The sequence below is a fragment of the Balearica regulorum genome, chromosome 9 (genome assembly GCF_011004875.1).
Source record: "Balearica regulorum gibbericeps isolate bBalReg1 chromosome 9, bBalReg1.pri, whole genome shotgun sequence".
NCBI classification, from domain to species: domain Eukaryota; kingdom Metazoa; phylum Chordata; class Aves; order Gruiformes; family Gruidae; genus Balearica; species Balearica regulorum.
Genome location: NC_046192.1, coordinates 14,665,771 through 14,691,052, shown reverse-complemented (window position 1 = coordinate 14,691,052; position 25,282 = coordinate 14,665,771). Strand labels below are relative to the sequence as shown.

Here is a 25,282-nt window from a genome sequence, read left to right as displayed (position 1 = left end):
GAACTGTGGCGTTAGGATTTAAAAGTTTAAAGGGATGATGGCTTCAACATGGCAGATGTTCCTGATCCCTGCTGGCCTCCCTCCCACCTCCGCCTCAACAGAGCAGTGAAATGTTGGGTCCCTGCCAAGTTCCTGTAGCCCAAGAAAGGGCTTCGCCGCACGCCCGCGCCCGTCAGGGTCCCACCACAGTAAGTATAGAACGCTTCCCGCAGATTTACAGTATTTACATCCACATCGTCGTTTCTTCACATCAATAAAAGCAGCAGGAGACGGGAGGTCACTGCTGGAGACGAGTGTCACTGCCAGCCGAAGCCGTGACACGGATTTGCCGTCGTGGCTCGGACAATGGAGGAAACCCACACATCCGACCCCGGAGAGCTGGAAAGACCTCCAGGCTCCTGGAGCAAACCATTTAACTTCAGACGCGGTTGCTCATGTTGCATTGCGTCCCCTGGCCTCAGAGAGGCAGACCCAGCACGACGAGCCCCCCGCCTGCTCGGAGAGGTGATGCAGCTCGGAAGGTACAAAAGCCCGAATCAGATATTTTGATTTCATTTTTAATGAGTTGCATTAGTGCCATGCAAGCGGAGTTGTCGCGGTGCCTGGTGAACACCCGCCGGGGCAGAGGCAGTGCCAGCGGGCACTCGGCACGTACAAAAGCGGTGAGCAGCGTGTCAGGCAGAAGCCTGCCGTCTCTCGGTGTTTGGGGAAAGGCCTCGGGAAGACAGGACAAAGGAGCAGCCCCGTCTCTTTCTCTCTGCTTATGGGTACTCTCGAGCTGACCCCTTGGGAGCACGGGACCGGCCTCACTGGAGGCGAGTCACGTACAGACGCTGGGGATGGGGCGATGCTGAATTTCTGGACATTTTTAGACTTCTCAGACTTTAAATACAAAGGGCTAGGGCTGATTCCTAGCGAGGAGGCCTGCTGATTTGGCAGCAACGTACACCTACAGCCTGCACCACAAAGCATGAAGGACCCCCAGTCTCAGTTCCCAGGCTGCCGGACCGACCCCCCCGGTGTCTGGGCGTTGCTGCTGGGAAGGCAGTGCCCGCGATGGAGCTCTGACATCATACGCTCCTAGGAGCATCAAAACAAAAATGGGAAACAAACCATGACGAAAGGTTTTTCCACTAATGCTTTCCCATCACATCTCATACCCTTTTGCATCCACATACTGGAGGACTCACAGCAACGGCAGAGCTTCACGTCTGCACTTCAGGGTTTCTTCACCCGTCAGCTCTGAATCAGTCAGTTACTCTGCAAAAGTCAGAGCGAGACGAAAAAGGGGGGAGAGCGACAGAGGGAACAACAGCAAAGAGTAACGCAGGGCTGGCAAACTACCGTTAGCGAAAGGCTTATTACATATCTCTGTTACATAGAGAAATTCTAATGGATAATAAAGAAAGCAACAAAGTTCATGGCTGGTCTGGCGCTGTGTCACTGCGTGCCGGGAGTTACATCTCGGAAGGGCAGTTAAGTTGATCCGTGGGCATCATTTTCTCGGTGTCAATCTTGTAGGACTGGAGAACGCTCTTCAGGTGCTCCACGGTTTCTGGGTGCATATCGGGAGCTCTTGATAGAATCCAGGCGTAGTCAATGTGGAAGAGCCAGAGGATGTTAGTGCAGGAGTAAACCAGCGAGTAGTTTTCATAGTCGGTGGAGATGACCCAGTAAGGGGCAGAAGGCATGACTAGGAGAAAGAACCGCACTGTGAGCGCCATGAAGAACCGACTCTGGACTGCCCTGCAGCACTGGAGCCATGTGTTCAGAAAAACCAGCCTAGTCCTGGCCCTGTGGGGCTGCCTCCCCCACCTCCCACCCTCCCTGTCCCCATCTGACTGTAGTGCTGCTGATCCTTCTTGCTTTGAGACTGGCTGGTGGGCAGTGCTCTACCACTGCGGGGGCTGTTGCTGTAACCGATGTATAAATGTCACCATACCACTGCCTGCTGGTCACAACATCTGTCCTAACCCTTCGCAATGGCCCCGTCATGCTGCGCTGAAGTTACCAGGGCAGGTTCCCCTCTTGCTTTGCACCCCTGATGACACGGCAGCGGTGCCTGCCCAGCGCTGCTGAGGCCGGTGGGCGCTGGGGAGCCAGCGGGGGCTGCGAGCCTCCCACCCACACACTTACACCAGTTAAAGCGGACACCCAGCTTGGCCGGCTCCTTTACATCCATGTGCATGATTTCTCCTTCGACTTCGTTGACTTTGCCATTGGAACTAAGAGGAGAAATAAAATCAGGTGAGTCTGAAATCACTTCTTTTTTTGCTTCCACGAAATCATCCCTCCTGATGCATCTCCCTGCCAAGATGTGGCCGAAACACGTACCACCTAACCACAGCATCCCCGGAGGGACAGGTCGTCCCTGGGGACGGTTTCAGCAGCGCCCAGGGCACACCAGGTCCTGGGCCAGGCACAGCAGGGCAAATGTCCCCGGTTAAACCAGCCCAGCAGCCCAGGGTGCCTCTCCCCCAGTGCCCCTGCCAGCGGGGTGCACTCCAGTGCCATGGGGACCGTGACAGAGGGAGAGGAAGACCCATCCGCACAGGACAGGATGATCCCAGCACTGATCTCGGATGTGCCAGGGAGCAGCTCAACTCCTGCGAGTTCTGGAAGGCTTGTGTTCACGTCTGTTTAATCACCTGCATTTTTTCCAGGTCACGGTGCATTCCTCCGCACCTGTCCCTGCTTGGTGAGCCAGGGTTTGTTTCACTGCTGGCAGCAAGCCCTGCGACTCGGGCTGCCCGTCATGTAATTACATTTTTCCCGGGATGCCTCAAGACCTGGACGCTGCCTGTGGGGCAGGAAAGTGTCACGCTCCCCTGTGAAACAGGAACACCCAAGGAGGCAGAAGCCAATGCTGCCAGCAGCAGCGGTCGTGGGGCTGATGCTGAGCCGTGCACAGCACACACCCGACCCCAAACATTTCCTGAGTGAGCCGCAGGCACAAATAAAAGGTCAGCTGTTTGCCAGGCGCTGCCCTAGCAGTGGTGCTGCAGAGACAGTGCTGCGTGGTCAGCGAGCGGCGTGGACGCTGCTCTGCCGGACACAAGGGATGTGTTGCTGCGTTGTTGTTATTGTGAGCCAGAACAAAGTCCCCATGCCATGCCAGGAGCACGGGACAGCGCTGCATTCACTGCTCGCTCCCTCTCATTCATTCAGCAGCACCCCATGGCAGCCGGGGCTGGTGATGGAAACAGATAAATTAATATCTGCATCAGTCCATGCAAAAAGCCAGGAGAGCTCACGATAATTGCAAACTATCAAGTACAATAAAGAGAACAATCCATGCATTCACTTTGCTCACTGATTTAAATGGGCAGCAATCGCCGATCCCCTGACACAGCAGTTACTACCAGTGCCAGGTGAATGCTCCAGAAAAAGGCTGACAAATACTTGCCTAAGTAAAAATGACCCATGTGCTTCACCTTCCCTGCCCCTTTTCATCAAGTCCCTTTACTCTGGAGCAGAGGAGCACAAGGCACAGGCACCTCTCAGCACGCAGGGGCACACAGTGATGGCTGCCGTCCCGTAACAACCCCGTACCCCCCGGGACAGGACCCGGGGCATCCGACTTCTCAGCTATCACTGGGGATCACAAACCAGTCAGGGGGAGACCCAGGCTATTTCACACTGGAGTCACTGCGTGCATTTGATCTATTTTCTCACTACTCACCTGGGACAATGAGACAGAGACCTCTGCCTGAGCCCCAGGGAAGCACAGGCAGAGACAAGAGACCCACGTCTCTGCCGTAACCACAGCGAAGCCCGTTATCCCAGCAGAGTTATTGCAATCACAGGGTGCCTCCCCCAGCACCCCCAGACCCAGGAACAGGAAATTTGGAGAAAAATGACCACCCAGGACAGCGAGAGAGGTGACAGGAGTGCCACAGCTGTGGTGAGGACACAGCCCGAATGCAAACACTTACAGCAGCTCCTTGTTGATCACCTTGAACTTCCCATTCTCCTTCAGCGAGTAGTTTGCCTGGATGCAGCTTCCTTTCTCAAAACTTGAGGGCAGCTTCTCTATCTCATACCATTTCCCCAAATACTGATAAAAGAAAGTCCAGAGAGATGCTTTTAGCACAGGAGGGCTGGGGCAGAGCAGCCCGGCTCACTTGCTGGCACAGTTTGTTCGAGCATCCACCTCTGTGGTGTGGGAGGCTGCGGGGGGTCAGTGGGGCTGCAGACCCACGCTGGCACCTCTGGCACAAGGCGTCGAGATCGGACCTGCCAACCCCCCCCCTGCACCCAGGCAGTTTGCCGTTGCTCCCATGCCCCCTTAGCCTAACTTGCTACCCGCCGTGAGATTTTTAGAAAGCTCTTCACACCTTGTTGATATTGAAGTCTTCTTGGACCGGTGGATCTGGGCATGGTCCCATGTGAAACATCTGGCCTTTCCCAAGGCCGAGGAGGCCGAGCAGGACCGAGAGCCGCACCGCCGTGCTTAGCATGGCTGTGTGCTGGGATGCAGGCAGGAAAAAGGAAAATAGCTGAGCCGGGGCCTCCCTGGAGCAGAACTCTGAAATACAGCAAGAAAGACAGGACGTCTGCAGCAGGGCACCTCGGGGGCACAGTGAGGAGAAAAGGATCATGAGAAGAGCATGAAGGCACTGTGCCAAATAAGTCCCCAGCCCGAACTGCCTCAAGCCCTGCCTGTGCTCAGGCTGTGCCCAGCCTCTCTGCAGGAAGCAGAGAGGTGAGAGCACTTGTACCCAGCACCCGCACCTGACACCTAGCGAGATGCAGGGGTGATAAACACCCGAGGACACGCAGGAGCATCATCATCTGTCAAAAACTGAGGCAAGGGGAAATGCAGAGATGTTTGCTATGAAATGTGGAGCACAAAGCACATGCTCCAGAGCTGGGGCAGAGCCAGGCCCCTGGGACGTGGAAGCGAGCAGTGCACACATGCGGAGCCTGCACAGCAAGAGGAGCGTCACCGTCTGTGCCAGGGCTGCCTGGCCCTGCACGGCAATGGGAGGGACGGTGCGGCTGCCTCCTGGGGGTCTTCATGTGCCAGGACATACACAGCACTGCAGGGTGGGGAAGTTGGCCGAGGCTCCAATCGGCACCAAATAAAACATGAACCGACTCCCAAAAGCAGGCTGCGAGGAGGGAAAGGACACCCTGTCCTGCAGAGCAGAGGCGGGAGCTGTGCTGCTCATCCCCAAGTAGCCCCTGGAGCCAGGATGCTGCCCACATGCTTCGGGGTCTGCTTGGGGCTGATCAGCACCTACAGACCCCGCAGCATGGGACTATTCTGCTTCCCTGGCCAGAAACTTCTCTGCAGGAGTGGCGGTAGCATTTTCCCCAAGTTTAAAAGAAAAGCCCGGTCTGTCTCCAGCCACAGAGCACGGGCCCCGTTGCATACACAAACACAGCTTTGATGTTGAATCTTTTAATTCAGAAACGTACCTTGGCTGACGAGGCGGAGTGATGCTCTGCAGAGGACCAGGGCTGCAATGAACAGCTCTGTGGTGAGCTCTCTGCCTCGTCGTTTTATAAGCGTGCTGTGATCATCATTATTCAGCGCTAGCACAAGCCACTCCCTGATCCTCGACGTGTTTTGTTTTTTTGGCAGGCCAGTCAGCTGCCTTAGGTCTGCAGCTGGTACGAAGCTGGAGATGGGCTGCAACTTGGCTGCTCACCCAGGCAAACAAAGGCACGCCACGTGTCCGGGTATCGCTCCGCAGTTGTGGGGCTCTCTGCGGTCCAGCCGCCCACGAGAGCCTCGGACCTGGGTGCAAACAGCAGGGAAAGGGGAGAAGTGCCGCAGCCTTTCAGAGCGGCTGGGGACTGCAGTGGCTCCTGTCCTGCTCCCTCTGGCTCAGCAGCAACCATCGCTGTGCTCCCAGGGGGGACGTGCGACCTCCTCTCCCCACGCACAGCCCGTCCCAGGGGCCACCGGAGCCCTGGGGACTCTCCAGGCCACTGCAACGTGCTTGTCCCCATCACAGTCGCTCACAGAAGTGCATGGCGAGGATTAAGCAGCGGGAGGCACCGCAGGCTCATCAGGGGAGCTGCAAGACCTCACAGCAGTTTTTCTTCTAGACTTTTAAATCTCATTAGAAGGAAAGATGCCTGTACAATTAGTTCTGTGCTGACCCAGCAGTTTTTCCAACAGGTGCCCAGCAAATGACTTTGACAGCAGAGCAGCCATCTGTGAAGGCAGCCGGTCCCAAGAGTTATGCAAGGAGAGTTGAGTAACAGACAGGATTCTCTCTGTGTTTAATTACATTTCCTTTTAATCTAATCTCTGTTGAGACTTTCTCCCTAGGTGTGTTTTTACACGCTACACCACGTGCCTTACTCACACACGCCCACACATGCTCTTCAGCCCCTGGCTGCCCAAATGCCACCCCAGGAGCCACACACAGCTTGGTCCTGTGCCTTACTGGGGCCGTGCAGCCGAGGTACTCCCAGGACCTCGACGGCCATCGTGGCTGGGTACGGCTCGTCCAACACAGACCCAGCAGCGACGGACGGGGGTGAAGAGTTCGGGGGAAGCACCCGCTTCATGGCCCTGCTGACGGCACTTGGTATGGGGCAGGGAGCACGCAGGGGTTGTCCCTGCCTGCACCCAGCTCCCCCAGCAGTTTGGCAGCCACCGTGTGCGTGTCCCTGATGGGGTTGCTCTGGCTGCACATGTCAAAGTCAGAAGTGTCCTGCAGACCCTCTGCAAGCCCCACATTCATCTGCACCTTTGGCGATACAAACAGGTTAGAAATCAGAACAACCCTGGACAGATGCCCTGACCTGAACGGTACAAGCGCCGCCATGCCGTAGTGCACTGCGGAGGTGAAATCCCACGCACGCAACACACCAGTGAGCTGGTTTTCCTCCTGAGCTTGGCTGCCTGCATCCTGCACAGCAACCGGGGGGAGAGCACTGCAGAACGGCCAGCCTTGCCCACAGCAGAGCATTTGCCCTGTGTGCGTGAGGACAAGCGTGTGGAGGTGTGTCGGTGTGCGTATCCACATCTGCATATGGAGCACTCTTCCATGGGGTGGAGTGAGGACTCCCTGCCTGTGGCAGCAGCATTTTTGCCCTTGGATGGAGCGGTTGTGATGAAGCGTTTTGCCCTGCTGCAGCAGGAGAGGCTTGTGCTTGCAGCCAGCACCAACAGCAGAGGAAGCAAACCTGTGTCTTGGCAGGTGACATGGGGGTCCCACCTCCAGCCGAAGGCAGTACCTTCAGAAGCCCAGGGGCTGCAACGTGCGGAACCTCGCTCCTCTGCTGGCTGCTGCCAGCCAAGGAGCATCCCATGGGTGCTGAGGCACTGCACGCCTTGAACACCGATGATGAGAGCTGACGGCCGAGCTCACTGCCAGCTGCTGGGACCTGTCTCCATGCGAGTGCTGACTGTGCCTTCCCCAGGGGCACATTTCTGGGCTCTGACCGGCCACAGCGGGAAGCAGCCAGGTATCTGCTGCTCCGGTGTTGGAAGGGAGCAGGCTCAGGCTCCTGCAGCCGAGTCCCTGCTTGGGGCCACCAGCCCGGGATGTGTTCACCAGCTACCCCGTCCCCAGCAACAACAGGACCCTCCTGTCATCCCACCTCCAGCACCCACCGGTACCACTCGCCCGCACGGACCAGGGCCCCGCTCTGTGTCCTGCCTGTCATTAGCCCAGAGCAGGACTTTGCTCGTGAGCCCGTTCACCTTCAGTGCACACCAGAGCAAGGGTTTGGGGAAAAGCATAACCTTATAATTGCACCTAATTGTGGGGTGGGGAGAAGTCATCTCCACCTGGTAAGCAGTTCATACCCTGGAGCAGAGGAGGGGAGGCACATCAAAGGGCAGGAAGCTGGAGCAGGGGTGGGAGGACAGGAAGGAGGAGAGCTGGGGGGAAACCAGGGCAAAGGGGGGGGGCACCAGACACACTCTGAACGCTTCATGCAAGAATGAAGCCTCCCCCACATTTCTGGGTGCTGAGGCAGCTGCAAGGCAGGTGTACGGGGTGCGTGCACAGCACGTGGAGGCTGAAGCGCTGCAGGGTTGGAGGCGGCGGCAGCGCTGCCTGCGAGGCGCGTGCGGGTGCGGATGGGGCGGATGGGCAGCGTGGGCACAGGGGGAGGCGGGAGTGGGTGCAGAGCACAGACGGGGTGAGGCGGCAGGAGCTGCACAGCACGCCCGGGGGTGGGCAGGTGAGGCTGCCCTGCGTGTGGGGCACATGCCGGGGGTGCACGGGGTGAGGCAGCGCTGGCACACGCTGGGCACGGTGTAAGGCAGCATGCGTTCGGGGCACATACGGATGGGCTACATCGGCTGGGATTTTGTCGTGTTGCTCAGTTGTCCGTTTCGGAGACAAGGCTCGGCCGGCCCTAGGGAGAGGAGGCAGCAGCAGCGAGCGCTGCCAGCAAAGAAAACCCCTTGTTAGACTAAGCTGGAGCTGCTGGTAAAATCCAGCCGGTCGAGGGCTGCGACAGGGCAGTGCCACAGCACTCCTGAAGCTCCACGTGCAGGCACCCTGGCTCAGTGCAGAGGTGAGACTGTCCCATCACGCACACCAGGGCACCCTGAAACCGGCTCCTGAACCTATGTTAGCTGGGCAGGCCTGGTGGGGACCTCGGTCCCCAGGGAAAGGATGTCCTATCACGCCGTGTCCCCCAGCTGCGATTTTGCCACTGCAGAGAAGCCCCCAGTAGTTCTGCATCTGCCATGGGATGGGAGAGCAGCCGGAGTGGCATCATCCTCTCAAACCTGTGATGAAATCCTTGACATTACTTCGGTCAGCCAAGAAGCTGCCCAAGCTCTCACCAGCAGGAAAAGTCTCCAGTGGAGGCACTGCAGGGACCAGAAGTTCTGGGCTTACATACCCGTCGCTTATGGGACACCACCAGCTCCAGCCCAGGGAGCCAGTAGCCCAGGGCTCCGTGCCCTGTCCCCGTGAGGAAGCTTTCATCTCCAGATGGCGTCTGAGCAACCCAAACACGCGGGGGCTGGAGAGCTGCCACAGTCATGGCTATTTTGCACCATTTTGCATGAACAGATCTTGTCTTCAGGCTTGCTGCCTTTGAAGCCCCAGTGCTGGAGCCTCTCTGCAGGACCTGCGGTGTCAGGGCACCATATCCTGGGACCTAGGGTATCCTAGGCATGCTGAGACTGTCATGGAGACGCTGTTGTTTGCATGGACAATTTTTCCTGCCTTCCCTCCTTCTTCTGTCTTTCTCCTGCAAGTTCGTTTTTGTTGTTTTTCTCCCTCCTCTAAAGGAAACGGGGCTTTGGGCTGGCCAGAAAACTTTTCACATGTCTATGGGAACAAAAATGAACTTGCAGGAGACAAGACAGAGAAAGGGAAGGCAGGCGGGAATTTTCTTTCTAGCAGTGGCAAGAAAGGGCTTTGAAATTTACACCATGCAAAATGGTGTAAAATTTCAAATTACAGTTATGACACCAAAGGAAGTAAACAGACTCTGGAAGTGTTAACTCGCCTCTGGGATACAGGAACTCGGTCCAAGGCAAGTGCATGAAAGATGTTGTGATTCATGTATATACGATTAGTGAGTAGCTCTCCACCCTGGAAATTATCCAATTATGTATTCAAAACACAAGAAACCAAAGAGAGAGATGTAAGAAGCTGGAAAACTAAAAAAGATATTATTTAAGGGACAAACCCTGTCTTGCAGGACCAGCAGTGGTTCTGGCTGGGCTCCCAGGAGGACTCCCCGACCCACTTGGCACTGCTGCTGAGGTCCAAGTCCCTGGAGAGAGGAGCCAGAGGGATCTTACTTTTCTGAAAGTAAAAAACACAAAACAAAGAAAGAAAAACGAGGACAAAGAGGTACAAAAGAGACAGCAGGACAAGTCTTTGCAGACAGAACGACATTGCAGAGCTGGAGCTGGACCAGGGATAGAGCTTTGGCCCGGCAGCATCTCACCCCCGTGGATGTGCTCACCATAAAACCCAGAGTTTTTAATCCTGGTTTTTCTGTATGTCCCGGAAGTGACCTACACCAAGGTCAGCCTTATGCTGCTAAATAAGGCCAAAAAAAAATAAAATTGTCGTTGCGTTTTGCTGCCGGGTTATGACAGGTGCACGAAGTACAGGGCAGGCGTTCAGCCAGGCGTGGTTCTCACGGAGAGGAGCGAGGAAGCGCGTGGCAGAAGGGGGCAGAGTAGGACTTCTCCAGGGGATGCGGGACCAGATCCCGCTGTCCCATGCCAGAGTCCCCCGGCCCAGCAGCGAATGCCGGTTGGCTGTGAGGTGGAATGGAGCAGACATACTGAAACATGTTTTAAACGCTTTAAAAAAATGTCATTAAACGTAGTTAGAGAGCACCTTCTGCAAAGGGACTTTCTGCTCTCCTGGAGGAGGCACAGTTCACAGTTCACAGTATCGTCAGCTCTGTCCACGGGATGCCCAAGTAGGGCTATTTAAAGCTCACAGCCTTATTTTCTGTAGCTAAACCATATTTCAGCACCTCAGCTCAGGAATGCGTTAATACGGTTACACAATTATATTTTCTATGACCTATATACAACCTACATCTTCCTCGCAACATAGATTTATAATGTATGGGTAACTGCAGCTCCTCTCACGGGAACAGAGAACAGACTATTGCATTAAGAAATGCAATTAAGAAACCCCCTGCAGATTATGCCGTCCTGCCAGCCGAGCGCGGAGCCCTTCGGCAGGGACGTGGGCTCTCCTGCTGCGGGAGCACTTCGGAGCCGGCTTCAAGTCAGCAACTCGCATCAGCTACCAAGAATCACACACAGAGTTTGGGGGTGGCCTCAGACCCTCAGATACCCCCCATTCCTAGGCTGCAAGGCTGTTTTATATATGTTTTATATATGCACCAGGAAGATCTGAGGGCAGCACTTTGGCCCTGATGGACTTCTCCACCAGCCAGCACAGCATTTCCAACCCCCGTCTCTGAGCCGCCCCATCTTATACCACAAGTCAGAGGAGAATTTTAAGAATCTCCTTTCTGAAAGTGCAAGTCGCATCCCTCCGCACAGGCTGCAGAGCGCAAAGACACTGGCATATGTGTGTGGCTTTGCCCATGAATAGCCGCACTGAGGCCGCCGAGCCCGAGCACACACGCCTTGCTTTGAAACACAGGCCTAAGTGTTTGCTAGACTGGAGTTTACATTGTACAGAAAATAAATAATATAAATTCAGTGGTCAATGCTCTGACTTTGTTTCTATACATAGTTACAGTCTGAAATGGCACAGAGATGCCACTCAGAGCGAGTTTCATTCAAACAAGTTAGATTTTAGGAATGATTAGTTTAGACAGTGCTAAAAATGCTTTTATCTGTGCTGCACCCCAGAGATACTAACCAGGCATGTATTTCAGCGTGAAGAGACTTGGGGTGAGACAACGGATGCTTTATCCAATTAATTTGAATTTTTCTGAAAACAGATGTCATGTCTTACATTCCCAGCCATAATTATGCTTGCGAAATGGTTATTACCCATGGAACAGAGCAAAAGCTTCCCGTGCCAGGGCAGATGTACAGGAGTGGAGGAGCTTCCTCGGGATGCGATAGAACAGCCTGGCGCTGAAGTTGGGTCTGTAAGTGCCCGTGCGGAGGCAGAGCTGGAAGCCGGCTCCTGGCCCTGCCCGTGCCCCGCAGGCAGGGAGAGCTGCCTGAACCAGGAGCCGGACTCGGCTGTGCTGAGTGCCGGTCCCTGGCGAGCTGGGGGCTTCCTGCTCCTGCCGGTGCTGCAGCTGGGCAGAGGCCACCTGGTACGGGTGTCCCCAAAGCCTGAGGGAACCAGGCAGCTCCTGTGTGACTCAGGGGGTGGAAAATGCCAGTGGTGCAAAAAAAGGGTCCAGATGTGCTCTTGGGGATACAGAGTCTCAGGGACTCGCCTGTTGATAAAGGCATGCAGCAAAAGGGTATGTGGAAGGAGGGGATGAGGTTGGGACTTTGTGTGGGGGCTGAGAGTACGTGAGGAAGTGGAGAGGAGAGGTGCTTCCTGCGTGTGCATGTGGTGGGCAGCAGGTCCCAGTAAAAGCACCACCACCATTCCCACACCAGTGCTTGACCCGAGAAAACTCAGTGCTGGAGTCGCTGGTTGGGACAGACAGACCACTGCACCCACCGGATGACTCCATCCTACACCTCCTCTTACCTCGTGCCAGAGAGCCAAGCCCCTGCACTGTCTCGTCCTCTTTAAAGATGGCCATTGCCACCTCAAAGCCTTTCCCGAGGGCCCAGGCAGATTTTCTGCAGGCACTTTCCCAATATCAAAGTGCACCTCGGCTGTCTTAGAGCACTGGATCTCCATCTTCTGCTCCGGAGGGCTGCTGGGGCAAGTACCTGCACAAGCACAAGCGTTCATGCACTACTTTCTATAGGAAGAGCCACATAGCCGTACTCCAAACACCCACCGGATGTCTCCAGTGGGATGCAGGCACCGCCACGTCCCTTCCTGCAGTAGGTGATGGAGCTGTGGGGCCTTATCAGGGTGCATTCCCTCTCCCTCCGGTCCCTCCTTAGTCATGCTTCCTGGAGCAACGGCTGCATCTCATTAGTGGTGGAAAGGGAAAGTGCTTTGCTGTGCTCCAAATGCTTCAACACCCCTGAGCGGGCAGAAACCAGGAAGGAAATGCAAGGACACGCGGTGCTGGCAGCCTGCTGACTGATTGTCATAGTAACCCTCGTTAAAGTCCCACCAGGAAAATGACTTCTCCTACAGCACTTGACCCCACAAGGTGACAGGTACCACCCCGGGGAGCAGGAACGCTCTGGCAGGGAGGCCCTGCAGTTATGCAGGAAAAAGCAATGTAGAGCTTTCCCCCAAGCTGCAGTCCAAGGTCCCTGGGCAAGGTGCCCGTGGGGTGATGGTTAACCTTGGTGCCCGTTTAAAAGCAACACAACAGCGTTAATGTCTGCCCTCAACCCTGGCACCTTCCCTCCTGAAGCTATAAAAGTTCAGAAGACTTTGTAAACCACTTTGTAGCAGCTTTCACACAGAAAACCGGAGGCGCCGCATTTTCTATTCTGCCACAAAAAGTAATTCAGCCTGCGGACAGGGGGATAACACCTATTCTGGCCTCAGTTGTAACAACAGGATGAGTCAAACAGCACCGCGGTGCACTGCAATGTATACTTTTTGGTTTTCCACTTTCCAGCATGGGCAGGGTGGTGGCAAGGATGGCTGGGATGGTAAAGGAGCTTGGTACAGGCAGAGTGGTTTGTTCAGGACACTTAGAGAGCCAGTGGGAGGGCCAGGACCAGAACTGCTGGATCTCAGTCCTAGGCAGAAGTCTTTCCACTATACCATGAAAACAGACCAGCTCTTACCTGGTTACTCTGCCAAATGTCCTTTCTACAATCAAAGCAGAAATTCTTTCTTTCATTTTACCTGTTTCTACTTTTATTGGCGCCTTGGCAAACACAGTGAAGGAAGATCTGCCAGACTTTCAGGTGACCAGAGCTGCTCCAGCTGTGTGCTGGAGCTGGTGAGGGCCGGGAAACTTCACTGCTCTTCACACCACCTGCCAGGTCCTGCACGAGAAAGAGCTTTCATACGAGGGGCCCGAACACCTGATACAACATGCTTGGGGGGTGGACAACCTTGTGCCATGCTGGCTAGGAACTGGCAGGCATGGGGGAAGGCGAGAGGGAGGAATGGGTAGGCAGATCAACTGCCACTGTGAGCTCTTCAAAGCAAAACCACAAACCTCTTGGTATTTGGGCTGATTTCATGATCCAAGGGCTATGAAGCTGCAAAGCTGGCGATGGCATAGCAGCACTGTCAAGTCTTTGAAACCCTCACTTTTAAAAAAAACAAACCAGGTATTTTTCCAAAAAGCCAGAAAAATTCAGAATCTTTCTCCATGTTGATTCCTTGGGGCTGGAAGCTGCCTGGCAGCAAAGGTTCCTTTATTAAGGGTAATCTGATAATTATGTGCTTTATCAGAAAAGAGACCAGAAAAATGCCTCCATGGACCATACCTGTGGGACTAAACCACAAACAGCTTCTCTGTTAAGGACAGAGGAAAGCGATACTGCACATCTATGGGCGAGGGGGTGGGCAGAGATCCACTCCGTTACTGCTCCGTTGGCAAAAAGCACTGCAAGGCAAATCACCCTCGGGGAACAAATTAAACCACCCTGAGGGAGGTGAATTACTGCATGTTCACAGCACCATGTGCACGATAACTGCACCTGAGCACCGACAGGTCAGCGCACCCCTCTCCCTACATCCTGCCGAACGCTCTGACAAGCTGCTCCGCCAGCAAGACAGCACAAGAGAAAGCACCGTGTGCTGCAGGAGACCTGCTCACACAGCTGCTTTGTGCCTCCTGATAAGCTTCTGCCAGGGCAAAAGTATTATTTCGCATCTCTGTTTCGAGATGAAGACACAGGTCTGCTCCCTTCCTCAAAGAGTGCCAGGGGAGAGGATGATAGGGCTGTATCAGTAGCATCCCTGCGGCCCTTTCCAGAACTGCTGAGGATGAATTAACTGTGTCTGGCTCCAGGCCAGGCCCCGAAGGTGGAGCTGGCTCCATTACAAATTCTCATACTATTTGTAGCATCTCTCCAATCCCCAGGGCTCAGGCTGCTGGCTGAGAAACCTGCTGGTATTGGTTTGGGTTTGTTTCTAAGACATTTCTCAGCATTGTGGTTGCACAAGAAGCTGAAAACTTATGTTTCAAAACCCCAGCCAGAAGGACAGGTTCTGCTGTTGCTATTTGCACAGCACCGTCGCATTCGGGGGGGCGGTAGCTAGAAAGCTGGAAAGATAAACCTGGGTTTCCTAGGTCTTAAAGTTTCTAAAATGCTAAGCAAGGCTCCTTTTTCAGGGTGCGCTGGGTGGCACTGTTGCAGAGCTGGGTGCCGATGAGAAGAGCTCCCTGCAGAAGCAGCGAGCCAGAGAAGGCGTCCAGCTCCCGCACGCTGCCCCGGCTGCCAGCAGAGCAGCTGGACCAGCATCTCTCTGTGCAAGGCAGGACCTCAGTGGCCTTTCTGACCTGTTGTGGCTGTTGTAGAGATCTTTAGCACAGCTTATCAATCTTCATTTGATGTTTAACACTTACCTTTTTTCCAACTGATACTGCTGATGTTTTTCTTTGATTTTCTTCTCATGGAAGACAAGGAGCCCCAGGGGAGGCAGCCTGCCTGAGAGGCACCAGGGCCCCATGCAGAGACCTTTGGGAGCAGGGAAGCACCACTGGGGAAGCAGAAGTAACGCCCTGACCTGGGGCAGGAGAGCTGCCCTGGGTATCCTGTCCTGTTTTCAGGGCTGTTGCTGTGTGTGAGCGCACTGCCATCGCTGGCCTCCTTTTCCCAGTAACAGTTCTGGCAGCGGGCAGTTCCTCAGCCACAGATTCAAAGCCAGACATGAAGAAGCACTTCTCAAATCCTAACCTTTCCCCTAACACCTATCAACTACATCCCAGGTGTCAAAGCAACAGGTTATACAGCAGACAATGCCAACATGGTGTGAGTCAGTTACATGCATCATCTGGCCAGAAAAAGGAGTATCCAGCAGCTGGGCCTGCTAGGCAGAGGAGAGCAGCTGCTTTGCTAACACTCTAGCACCCCTTGCGCTACTTTTTTGCCAGCGCTTAGTAACCAGACAGAACGTACAGGACCACCACTTGGGAGGAAAGCGGCACACAGAAATATCCTAATGGCCAATATCATCTAAGAGAAATCACAACCCACTGCTTACAAACATTCCTCCAAATGCTGGTTCTTGCCCGTCAGCCCAGTGGTGTCAGGCACAGTTCCCAGTGACACTACCCAGCTCGCACTTGGTACAGCACACCTCCTGGCCAGCTCTGCAACTGCTTAAGCTCTTCAGCCGCATCACAACAGCAAACCTAGAACATCAGCCACTCATGACAGCAGTAGAGACTTCCGAAGCCCAGAGGAAGAAGCAGCATACGCTCCCATCCTCTGTGTAGCTCATTGTAGAGATAAACACATACAGAACTATCAATGAGGGATCTCCATAGCAACTTCTTGCTTCTTGCCTCTGCCTGAAATGAACCACTTCCTCTGCAGCTCTTGCCACTCAGAATAGACTTCTGGTTTCCCTTGGCTTTTTGAGATGATCTTTATTCACTTCACCCACAGTAAGCTTTTTGTCTTCTAAACTCTCCATTTGCTGATAGTGGGGGTTTCATGTTGGGGCTTAACCAGGAACCACAGGTGCCATGACACCTGGGGACACACACTGGGACTTGGGTTTTTGTCAAGACATAAAGAACCTGAAGCTATCTGGAACATCCAGACTCACAGTGCTTGCTTGGGAGACCCCAGGAGGCCTCTTGCTGTGTTAAGCTGAACCACAGCAAAAATGACACGCGGACAACCACTTCTTAGTAAGAACTGTGCTGATCTGAAAGGGGAAACAGAAAGGGGGTACCATCACTGTTCTCCAAAGCATGGCGAGAAACATGCAGAAAAAGGTAGGACAAGGACAATGCCACAGCCTCAGCAGCCAGCCCTTGAAAGGAAAGCCACAGGCACCTTCGGCAGCCTAAATTCTCACGGGATACCGCACCACAGCAGCGAGAAGCATGGACTTCCAGGGGATTTCACTGAACTTCCTTCTGTCTCCATCCTCCAGCTTTGAAGGTCACTGTCAAACGGAACTGAGATTTCTTCCCTCTGTTACTCACTGGCAAGAAAACAATCTGCCCTCAACACCTGCATTAATGCAACACTATGGTGTGAAACAAGGTTTTGGCTGCCTCAGGGAACAGACTTCAGAACCAAGTTTTCACTGAACAGCTGCTGGAAGCTAAAAGTGGGAAGGGACCTGCTCAGTCATCTTGGCTTTGCTCTGCTGGCTCAGAGTTCATGTGATCATCAGCATCATACGGGAACACTTGATACTTGCTCTTCCCATGCCAGCACTTGGCTCCTCTTGCTCCCAGAGCTCCCACCCAGGCAGAAACCAGATCAGGCATTGACAGCTCACCTGAGCACTTCTCAGGGGGCAGAGGAAGGGACTGGGACTCGCATCCTCTGAAATCCTAACCTTGAGTCGGCCACAAGGTCCGTGCATGGCCTCAGACGCTTCTTGGCTTGCAAGTCTCCGTTCTGTCTGTGAGAAGAGCTAATCCCTATTACCAGGCAGCTGTAGCATTTGGATTAGTTACATAGCGCTGAGGCAATGAATAATGCACAGCACCACTCTCTCAACAGTGTCACTTGAGGGAAACCACATAAAATACAAACACTAACGACGTGTGTGTTTGCAGAGAGGCCTCTCTCTAGCTGCCTTCTGCTGATGAAATGGGTTGTGCTGCCCGTTCTGCTCCAGGCAGTTTTCACTGAGCCTCCACAGTCCCGCTACCTGCTGAACCACTGCCACCTCCTTAATTACTGAGCCCAATTAAATCCTGACCTCAGATTCAAAGAGGGTGGGAAGAACAATGTAGAAACGAGCACTGGAGACAAGGACATGTGCTTTACAAATCTCACAGTTTATTTTTTCTCTCTGTGCAAATCAGTGCTACTTAACATTACTCACATTTCACAGTGCAGGGGGCAGAAGTGATTACAACGCTTGTCTAAGCTGCAGTTCAGTGGGATTGTTCCGAGTCCTGGATCCCAGGCGATCTCCATGTGCTGATGATCTGGAATAGAAAAGAACTGCAGGGCCAGCATTTCCAGTAGTTGTTACTTGTAATACAAGCTACCTCCACAGCATCTCCAAAGGAAGCCTGCTTTCCCTCTCAGGCATCACAGCATTCACAGCTGCATGGAGACTCCAAGCATTTACAGCCAGCGGCATATTAAAAGTTTATGGCACAGTTTCCAAGTCAGAGCTAGCAGAGACAGATGAGGAAAGAGCAAATGATAAGCTCTTTTCACAGCCACAGGACAAAATAAACAGAACGAAGTTTAACAGTGGAAGGGAAAGCTGGTCCCTAGAGTGAGTGGGTAGGGTCCCAGCCTAGCAAGCAGTGCCCGCAGCCCGCTGGCTGCTCCGCTAGCAGTCACCGTTGGGACAGAGGGAACAGGGCATGAAGCCAGGCAGCCCAGCACTTGGAAAAATGATTGAAATCCCTTTGTATGGCCAACAGGAGAGACCCTTGGGGATACTGTGCCAAAGTAGCTCATACCAGTTATCAGGAGGTTCTCTGAGGAGACAATCATGTGTGACAGGGAAATTTCATTGTGCAATATTAAAAAAAAAAGAAATGTGTCACTTAAAGCACCCTTCCAGAGCTCACAGTCAGGCCACACTGGCTGCACAATGCCCTGTCACTGTTCAAGTGCAGAGAGGATGAAACTGAAAAACTGATTTGGGGAAGCAAGAGCAGCTCCCTCACCAGCAAGAGCGAGCCTAGCATGGGGCAGTGACATGAAGGAAGCAGGGAGATGGCTGGACAGTGTCTGTACCACAGCTGAGTAGTTCAGGCACCAGTACCTAAAGGTAGCAGTCAGAGGAGCCAAATTTGTTTGCTACATCAAATTCAACCCTGTCCCACAAAGCTCATCAGCAGTGGGTGGAGAGAGGCTGCAAGTCCCAGCATCCCCAGGGATGACTGAGGGAGGGCACAGACCTCACTCATTATTAGAAGGGCTTTTCCCTGCCCTGCCTGTTTGCAGTCACTGACAGCTCCTGGCCACAGTACTGGAAGAACCCTTCTTTGCAGGGATCTGACCAGCCCCAGCTAGGTAATGAGGCTGTTTAGAAGCAGTGTTGCTATTTTCCTGGAAAGAGCAGAGAGTAACAGTGCAGCAGTATCAGGAAAACAACATAAGGCTGTGAATGACCCATCTTCAATCAGATTGAAAACTGCTTTTGCTTCCCATTTTAGTTTCTCCCTTCAAGACATCTCATAGCAACAGCTTTGCTCTGCTATTAGCAGCCTGTCCTTGTAAGGAAAAGCAAGAGCCCATTAACAAGCCAAATTTATCACTGGGAGAACTCTGCTGACCTAATTACACTAGCCACATATTTGATCCATTATGTTAACCTTCCTCTGCCTCCTCCACAGTTAAAAGGAAAACACCTTTCAACTTTAATCAGGACAGCAGGGAATACAAAGAGCAAGAATTAGGGGAAAAAAAGTAAACAAAAACCCCATGCTGTTTTTGGCATCCCACAACGCAAGACTTGAAGCCACAGCCCAAAGTGAAAGCAAGCACATCTACAGGGGAGATGCACCAGCAACAGGTGCAGATCAGCCCTAAGTCAGCTCTAACCTGTGCGTACGTACGAGCGCTGGAAGGATGCCTGAAGGACGGCCATTTACAGGGTGGCTCCAGGGATGTAAAGCCAGTCGGCAATGGCAGTGGGCAGGTGAGTCATGACTTGCAACCTCACCCACCAGTAGGTTTCCATGGGATTGTAACGGTTGTTTGGGCACGGAGAAGTGAGTGCATCGGTGATGTCATTCAAGACCAGAGACATGTCCTTCAGGCCACTGTTAATAAAGGACTTCATCAGGGCCACGTGGCGAGTGAAATATTCCCTCCCATAGTCCTCCCGCACGGTGTTGCTGGCTCCGTTCCACAGTGCCTCAGCCTGTTTGTCGATGCCGTCCGCTGTCAGGATGCCTGTCGCTGCCACGAAGTTACTGGGCTCAATGAGGATGACTCTGACACCCCAGCGGTACATCTCCTGCCGGAGGCACTCAGAGAAGGCTGCCACCCCAAACTTGGAAATGCAGTAGCACGAGCGAGATGGACTCACCATCCGTCCCAACATGCTCGTGATATTCACCACACGGCCTACAGAGAAAAGAGGAGGGAGAGATGTCTGCAGAAGAAGCAGACAGAACATGCCAGTAAAAAGTTGCTTTGTTGGATGATGCTGATTTGCACAACAGCTCATCTGCAGCCACTTTGCCTAACACAGCTACATGCTTCTAGACCCGAGCTGGATGGCAGAGAACCAGTAGAGGTTTCTCTGAACCTGAGGCATGAGCAGCACAGTCTGCTCACCCAGCTGGCCAGCCAGGAGTGCCTGGAGAGCTACATGCCTGGGACAAACAGAGAGGAGACTTGACATGCTGCTGTCTATGGGGCGGGGAAGAGCCATTGTCCTAACTCCCACCAGCAGCCCACGCCAGCCCGATTGCAGAGCTCTGGCAGCGTATGCACTGCCTAGAAGCAGTGACAGCAGCGGTCCCTCCTCTGTGGGTGGCTCTGTCCTTCCCCAAAACAAGATGTGTGCAATTATGGTTTCAGATGCACTTACAAACAGGCCCTTGAAATCTCACCAGCTATTTTTACAGAGAGGATTTTCACAACCATGGAGCATGACACCCTTCTGCAGCTTGAAATTTTAGCTGAGAAACAAGTGGGTGGCTCTGCTCTCTCATTCCAGACCTAAGTGCAGCTTGGAGGGACTGTGAGAACCACCTGTTGACCTGGTGTGTAAGCTACCTTTTGTAGTGAGATGGGGCTTGTTTAGTGGGTACTTCCTTTCTGGAAATGGGATCTGAGCAATCTTCTCAATATAACCCCTTTCTGTCCTCACAGAACACACAGCTGTACTAGCATTCTTCAATATGTGCTAAATAAAGAAGATTTTCAGAGTTCTGCTCATGCATATCTTTTTTCTTTTTTTTAATAAAACAAAGACTTTTGATAATACTGTTGTCTTGTAAGATATCTAACACGGCTGTGATTGACTCTCATTTATTCCACCACTACCACTCTGTAATCATCTGTGAATTGAACAACATGAAGGGGGAAGATGCAGTTATCCAAACACAAGCACTTGGTGGACTCTGGAGGCCAGAAGTATCTTGTCTGGCCTCCAGTCACTTTTCCTAAAGGTGGCCTGAGGTCCTGTGTCATATCTGCCAGCATTGCATGAAGGTCTCTGATACCCTGGGATGTTTAAGATAGCACCTGCTGTGCAGGTTGCTTGACTGCCCTCAGTGTGGCCCATACCACCAAAGGCTTACACAGCACTTTGCACCCTGCATGCCTCAGACACCCTCCTTGGACTACACAGGCATTCCTCAAAGCAGAGTCTGAGTTATGATTTTTAGCTACATCTCTTCACTGCGCTGCAAAAGGTCTCTTCGAGTCTCACCACACTGCCCAGCATGTACCTTTAGCTCTGCGAATGAGAGGCAGGAAAGCCTTCGTCACCCTCACGGTGCCCCACAGGTTGATCTCCGCCACCTTCTTGTAGTTGTCTAAGCTTGCAAATTCCACCTCTCCAAAGGTCGAGACACCAGCATTGTTCACCAGGCCCCACAGACCTGCCAACAAACAAATGGTTAAAGAGTGGAATGAGGAGGAGTGTCACAGAGAAGAAGCCTTCCTTGTTGTTCAAACTAACCCAACCCCTTGACAAAGAACTGGACACCTTTGTAGAAAAAAGTTGTAGAGAAAAAAACTCAGCGAGGACATGAAATACACACTTGGTATATGAGAAGTGAAGCCAGCGAGGCTTGTTTGGAACATCAGGGAGAGTGATGGGGTCACACAAGCATTGCCTGCCTGAATGTCTCCTCTAAGGTCAAGTGCTGTCCTGGGGCTTTGTATGGCTGGACCTGGCTGACTCTGTTTTATGCTTCCTCTTTGTGCCCAGTTTGTCTTCACTCAGTGACTTTATCATGGCTTTTGCAATTTGGATGGGGCTGGACTTTCCCTCAATTTAAAAAAAAAAATATATAAAGAAAGAAAAAAGGAAGGAATACAAATATCTTGGATTTTTAAAACCCCTTCACAACTCTGACTCACTGTTCCAGAGAGTGTATGGTATTGATCTGCAAGTTCACGGCCCAGTTAACAGCTGCTGTATTTTAGTCCAGGTATTTGGTTTCCCTCAACCCTAACTATAGCAGAAAATTGCAAACTTACATCCAACCCTTAAAACTACTGGAATTCAAGAATTAACATCTTTTGTGCATGCAGTCCTGTCAAAATTAAATTGACTGCACTTACAAAGAGCTTCCGCACTGAGCCTCTTACACGTCCAGGATGGTCACTGAGGACTTGACCCTTAGTGCAGGAGTCCTAGTGGCAAACATGTGTAGGAGGAGTCTGTGCTTTGTGAATTTGTTGAAGCACAGGACTATGCAGCCATAAACTGCAAGAGGAACAAACAGAAGAGCTGGAACAAGATAACAGAATTGCTCCTCATTAGATGTCATGCCATACAGCATAGTTATTTTTCACTGTGTAAGGACTCAGTTGGAGTCAGGGTCCCTTTCCACTCCCTGACCTTCCTCTTAGCACCAAGAACAAACACAGGGCCAAGAAGGAGTCTTCATGTCCAGGGAGCTCTGACGTTGCTATCAAAAGCACCCATGTCATGCCACCCTGTTGATAAAACTTATCAAGCTCTCTCTCAAAATTTTTTGGGCTGTTTGCCCTGCCTCTGCTCCATAGCTGCCCTGCCTGATGTATACAACTCCTTTAATAACTTCCAGCCTATATTTATTCACGGTCAGAGAGTAAACATGTATTGTACCGAACACAGCCCTCTACGCATATTGCAATATTCTACCATTGCCCAATAAATACCAATGGAATTTATCCTCCTGGTGCATTTGAGAACACCAACATGAGCTTGTAGACTGGCTCTCTACTTTCACACTGGCCCCAGTAACACTGCCCTGTTCCCAACTAAGTTTGTTTCCCATGAAGGCTGTTGACCAGCCATGTATAGCAGAACAGGGAAGGTCACATCCTACCCAGTGATAGCAGTGCATTAATTATTCCCTCATGGTCTGTCCCAGAATGGATTTGCCTATTATAGCTGCCACCATTCCTGCACCTCCCAGCTCTCACATGGTGATCCCAGCACCCCTTTGGCCACTGACAGACAGTGGTGAATATTGCTCCAGTTCACTGGCCTGCAGCTCCTCCAGAACAACCCCTTCCCAATCCCCACTGGGCCACAACAGCCCAGGGGCTGTTTGGGATAACAGCTAAGTCGTGGTCTGCAGCAAAAGTCAAGAAAGTATCTTGCTCACCCATCCTTACTTCCATTTTTATTAATTCAAGTTTCTAAACGCTGCAGTCAAGTAGTTCTGCTCCTGCTCTGCTCAAGATCCCCTGCTTGTCACTGCTGTACTTACTGAAGCTGCAGCTTTAACAGGTCAAGATAACTCCAAAATTCACACTCATCTGGCAGCCAGCACAGCATCTCAGCCTGAACAGGGTCCCCTGTGCTGCTGCAAAGTAAGCTCTAATCGCTAGCAGGAGGACTGTGGAAACAGGGCATCTGATGGTGTAATTTCACTAGTAACAAAAGCTATGCAGAGCAAATTTGGCATGGAATTACCAGAGACCACAAAAGACTTAAACTGTCAGTCCCAAACTCACCTTTGCAGAGTATTCCCGACTCTAAATTTCTCTACAATGATTTCCCATTTCTTGGGTTATGAGATTATAGATTCAGGGACATTCATGAAAACATTATTTACAATAGCTCATTCTTGGAATTTCATTGCTCCAGTACCGATCAGGTCACGTTACATACAGAACAAAGTGCTGACAGGTACCGGGTCACAGGGCTGTTTGCTGGACAGTGGTGTGTTTATTGAGCAGAGCTTTATCACTATTATTTCTTTAGTGTCAACAATACAGTGGGAACTGCCTAAGACTGAAAACAAACAGTGGCACTCCTATCGAAATGAGTTTAGCCTTATGTAAACAGCACGGGGAGACAAGGTATAAATGTACAGTGCAAGAACTGTTCTGCACTAGCTCCTTTGGGGCCACGCTCAGCGCGCAACAAGCACTTCTGTGCAAGGCACCTCAGTCTCAACAGTCTCTATGTTCCAGCACTTATTTATTGAGCACTCTTTATTGGCAAGCCCCAAACCTCGGATGGGCCTAAAAAGAAGCCTTTGCTGCTTTGCACACCGTGCTGAAGCAAACAACTACAGGATAAGGCTCTCAAGAGCAGGAGGAACCGGTCCAACTCGCTGATCAAGGATGCAAGACTTCTCTGTCCCTGCTACACACATGGTTTTGCAAACACTACTGCATTTATAGAAGCAACAGAGCTGCTCCCTTACAAGCTTTCACTCAGCGGGAAATGGCTCTGTGCCACCACTGCTGTTGCTGGGCTCTTCAGGAAAAGCTTGAGAAGCTGTGAAATGTGTGACGAGGGCTGGGTGACTGTGTAGGAAGAAAAATCATGCAGAGAGAACATGCGTGGGATCAGAGCTTGTACGTAACTCGGTTACATTTCATATGCTTGTTTTAGGAGGAAGGGTGTGCTCACGTAATTTGAATGAGGATTAGAGGTATTGTTATTTACTAGCTTTATACTTGCTGTGAATGAAGACAGGCCCATGGCAGTCTCATCCAAGCTTCAAGAGAAGCAACCACCCTCCAGCCACGCTACCCTGAAGTCCTGGAGCCACAGATGTGAAACTCCAGTCCACCCTCAGCCTGGGTCTACAGCTGCTGTCCAGCTTGCTACTTGCACAGAGGCTGCAGAGAAACCTATGCAGAGCAAGAAGCCTCATAACCTCACCATGTGGGAAAGACACAGGCTCTTGTGGGCTTGCCACCACTCATCAGTTTTTATGGGATGTAGAGTTAGAGCCTGATCCTCCAGTCAGTCTTGGTCTTTTTCCACGTGGCCGGCACATCACCAGCAAGGCAATCCTCCTCACTGACCCAGGTACAGCATTGCCTGACTGCCAGCCACACACTATCACAGGCCTCCAGACTTGTTAACCCTCTTTTTGGCAGCATGGAGCACACCTGGCGGGTGCACGGCCTGCTCTGTAGGAAGGATTCTGTAAGCACAGCGAAGAGCCAACTGTGCTGGAAATACCAAGATCCCCACATACCTTCCTCTGGCTCTTTCAGGGTCCTCTTCACAAAATCCACAGCCTGAGCCACCTCCTGGTCACTGCACACATCCATCTGTAGCACTTTCATGCGATCTGACTTCACGTTCTTCAGTTCCCTGGCTCCATCTCCATTCTCATCCTGTTCAGCAAAAAAGAAAGATGTCCTGCTAAGATGGACAAGGAACAGTAATGCAGCTTGGGGCCAGGCATGTTCACATGGACAGGAAATAGAAGCTATCAAAATTGCACACAGAGGTGTAAACCTGGTGCACAATAAATAAGCACGCGAGCCATGTGAACCAGTGTGCAACCCACCACCATCTTTCTATTCCCTCCAGCACCGCATCAGTGGTCCACTGCTCTGAAGGGCCACAAAGCCCCTGCTGGTAGCTCCTTGTATGAAGGGTTTCACATATATAACACTGTAAAGTACTGTGCCAGTCTGCGATAACCGTGGGTGACTCTCCACTGCTTCAGTCTCCATGCTCTGCAGGCAACATAGCAAACACTTGTACAGAAATCAGAGTCAGATTTTCTAGGCTTAAAAGCAAAAGGCTAATTA

The 25,282-nt window shown here is 52.2% G+C and overlaps 2 protein-coding genes across 4 annotated transcripts in view; both read right to left on the bottom strand.

Annotated features, from left to right (window-relative positions):
- Positions 1–541: 541 nt before the first annotated feature.
- On the bottom strand, positions 542–5,545 carry APOD (apolipoprotein D). Its single transcript, XM_075761201.1, has 5 exons — positions 5,425–5,545; positions 4,338–4,528; positions 3,936–4,057; positions 2,137–2,225; positions 542–1,693 (listed from the first exon to the last, which is right to left on the bottom strand). The coding sequence occupies exons 2-5, from the start codon at positions 4,458–4,460 to the stop codon at positions 1,458–1,460; spliced, it is 570 nt and encodes a 189-aa protein (XP_075617316.1). The 5' UTR covers positions 4,461–4,528; positions 5,425–5,545; the 3' UTR covers positions 542–1,457.
- A 4,361-nt stretch (positions 5,546–9,906) lies between these two features.
- LOC104630900 (D-beta-hydroxybutyrate dehydrogenase, mitochondrial) overlaps positions 9,907–25,282 on the bottom strand; it is a 25,526-nt gene continuing 10,150 nt past the window's right edge. The window contains exons 3-7 of one of the 3 annotated variants that reach the window (XR_012836783.1): positions 24,718–24,859; positions 21,007–21,159; positions 19,145–19,672; positions 17,460–17,565; positions 9,907–13,474 (exon numbers count right to left, since the gene is read on the bottom strand). Coding sequence is in view for 2 of the 3 variants with exons in the window: in XM_075761200.1 (XP_075617315.1) it covers positions 19,191–19,672; positions 21,007–21,159; positions 24,718–24,859 (777 nt within the window). In the remaining variant the exon portion in view is untranslated. Of the gene's footprint in view, positions 13,475–17,391; positions 19,673–21,006; positions 21,160–24,717; positions 24,860–25,282 lie in introns of those variants that run through there. The other 2 variants (XM_075761200.1, XM_075761199.1) reach the window with 2 other exon arrangements.

Bases quoted from the DNA above. Each gene is read 5' to 3' on its own strand.
- APOD (XM_075761201.1), bottom strand. From the start codon at position 4,460: ATGCTAAGCACGGCGGTGCGGCTCTCGGTCCTGCTCGGCCTCCTCGGC. The intron at 4,058-4,337 runs GTGTGAAGAGCT...TTCTTTTATCAG, and splicing joins AAGACTTCAATATCAACAAG to TATTTGGGGAAATGGTATGA. The intron at 2,226-3,935 runs GTAAGTGTTTGC...TTCTCCTCTTAG, and splicing joins GTGATCAACAAGGAGCTGCT to TTCCAATGGCAAAGTCAACG.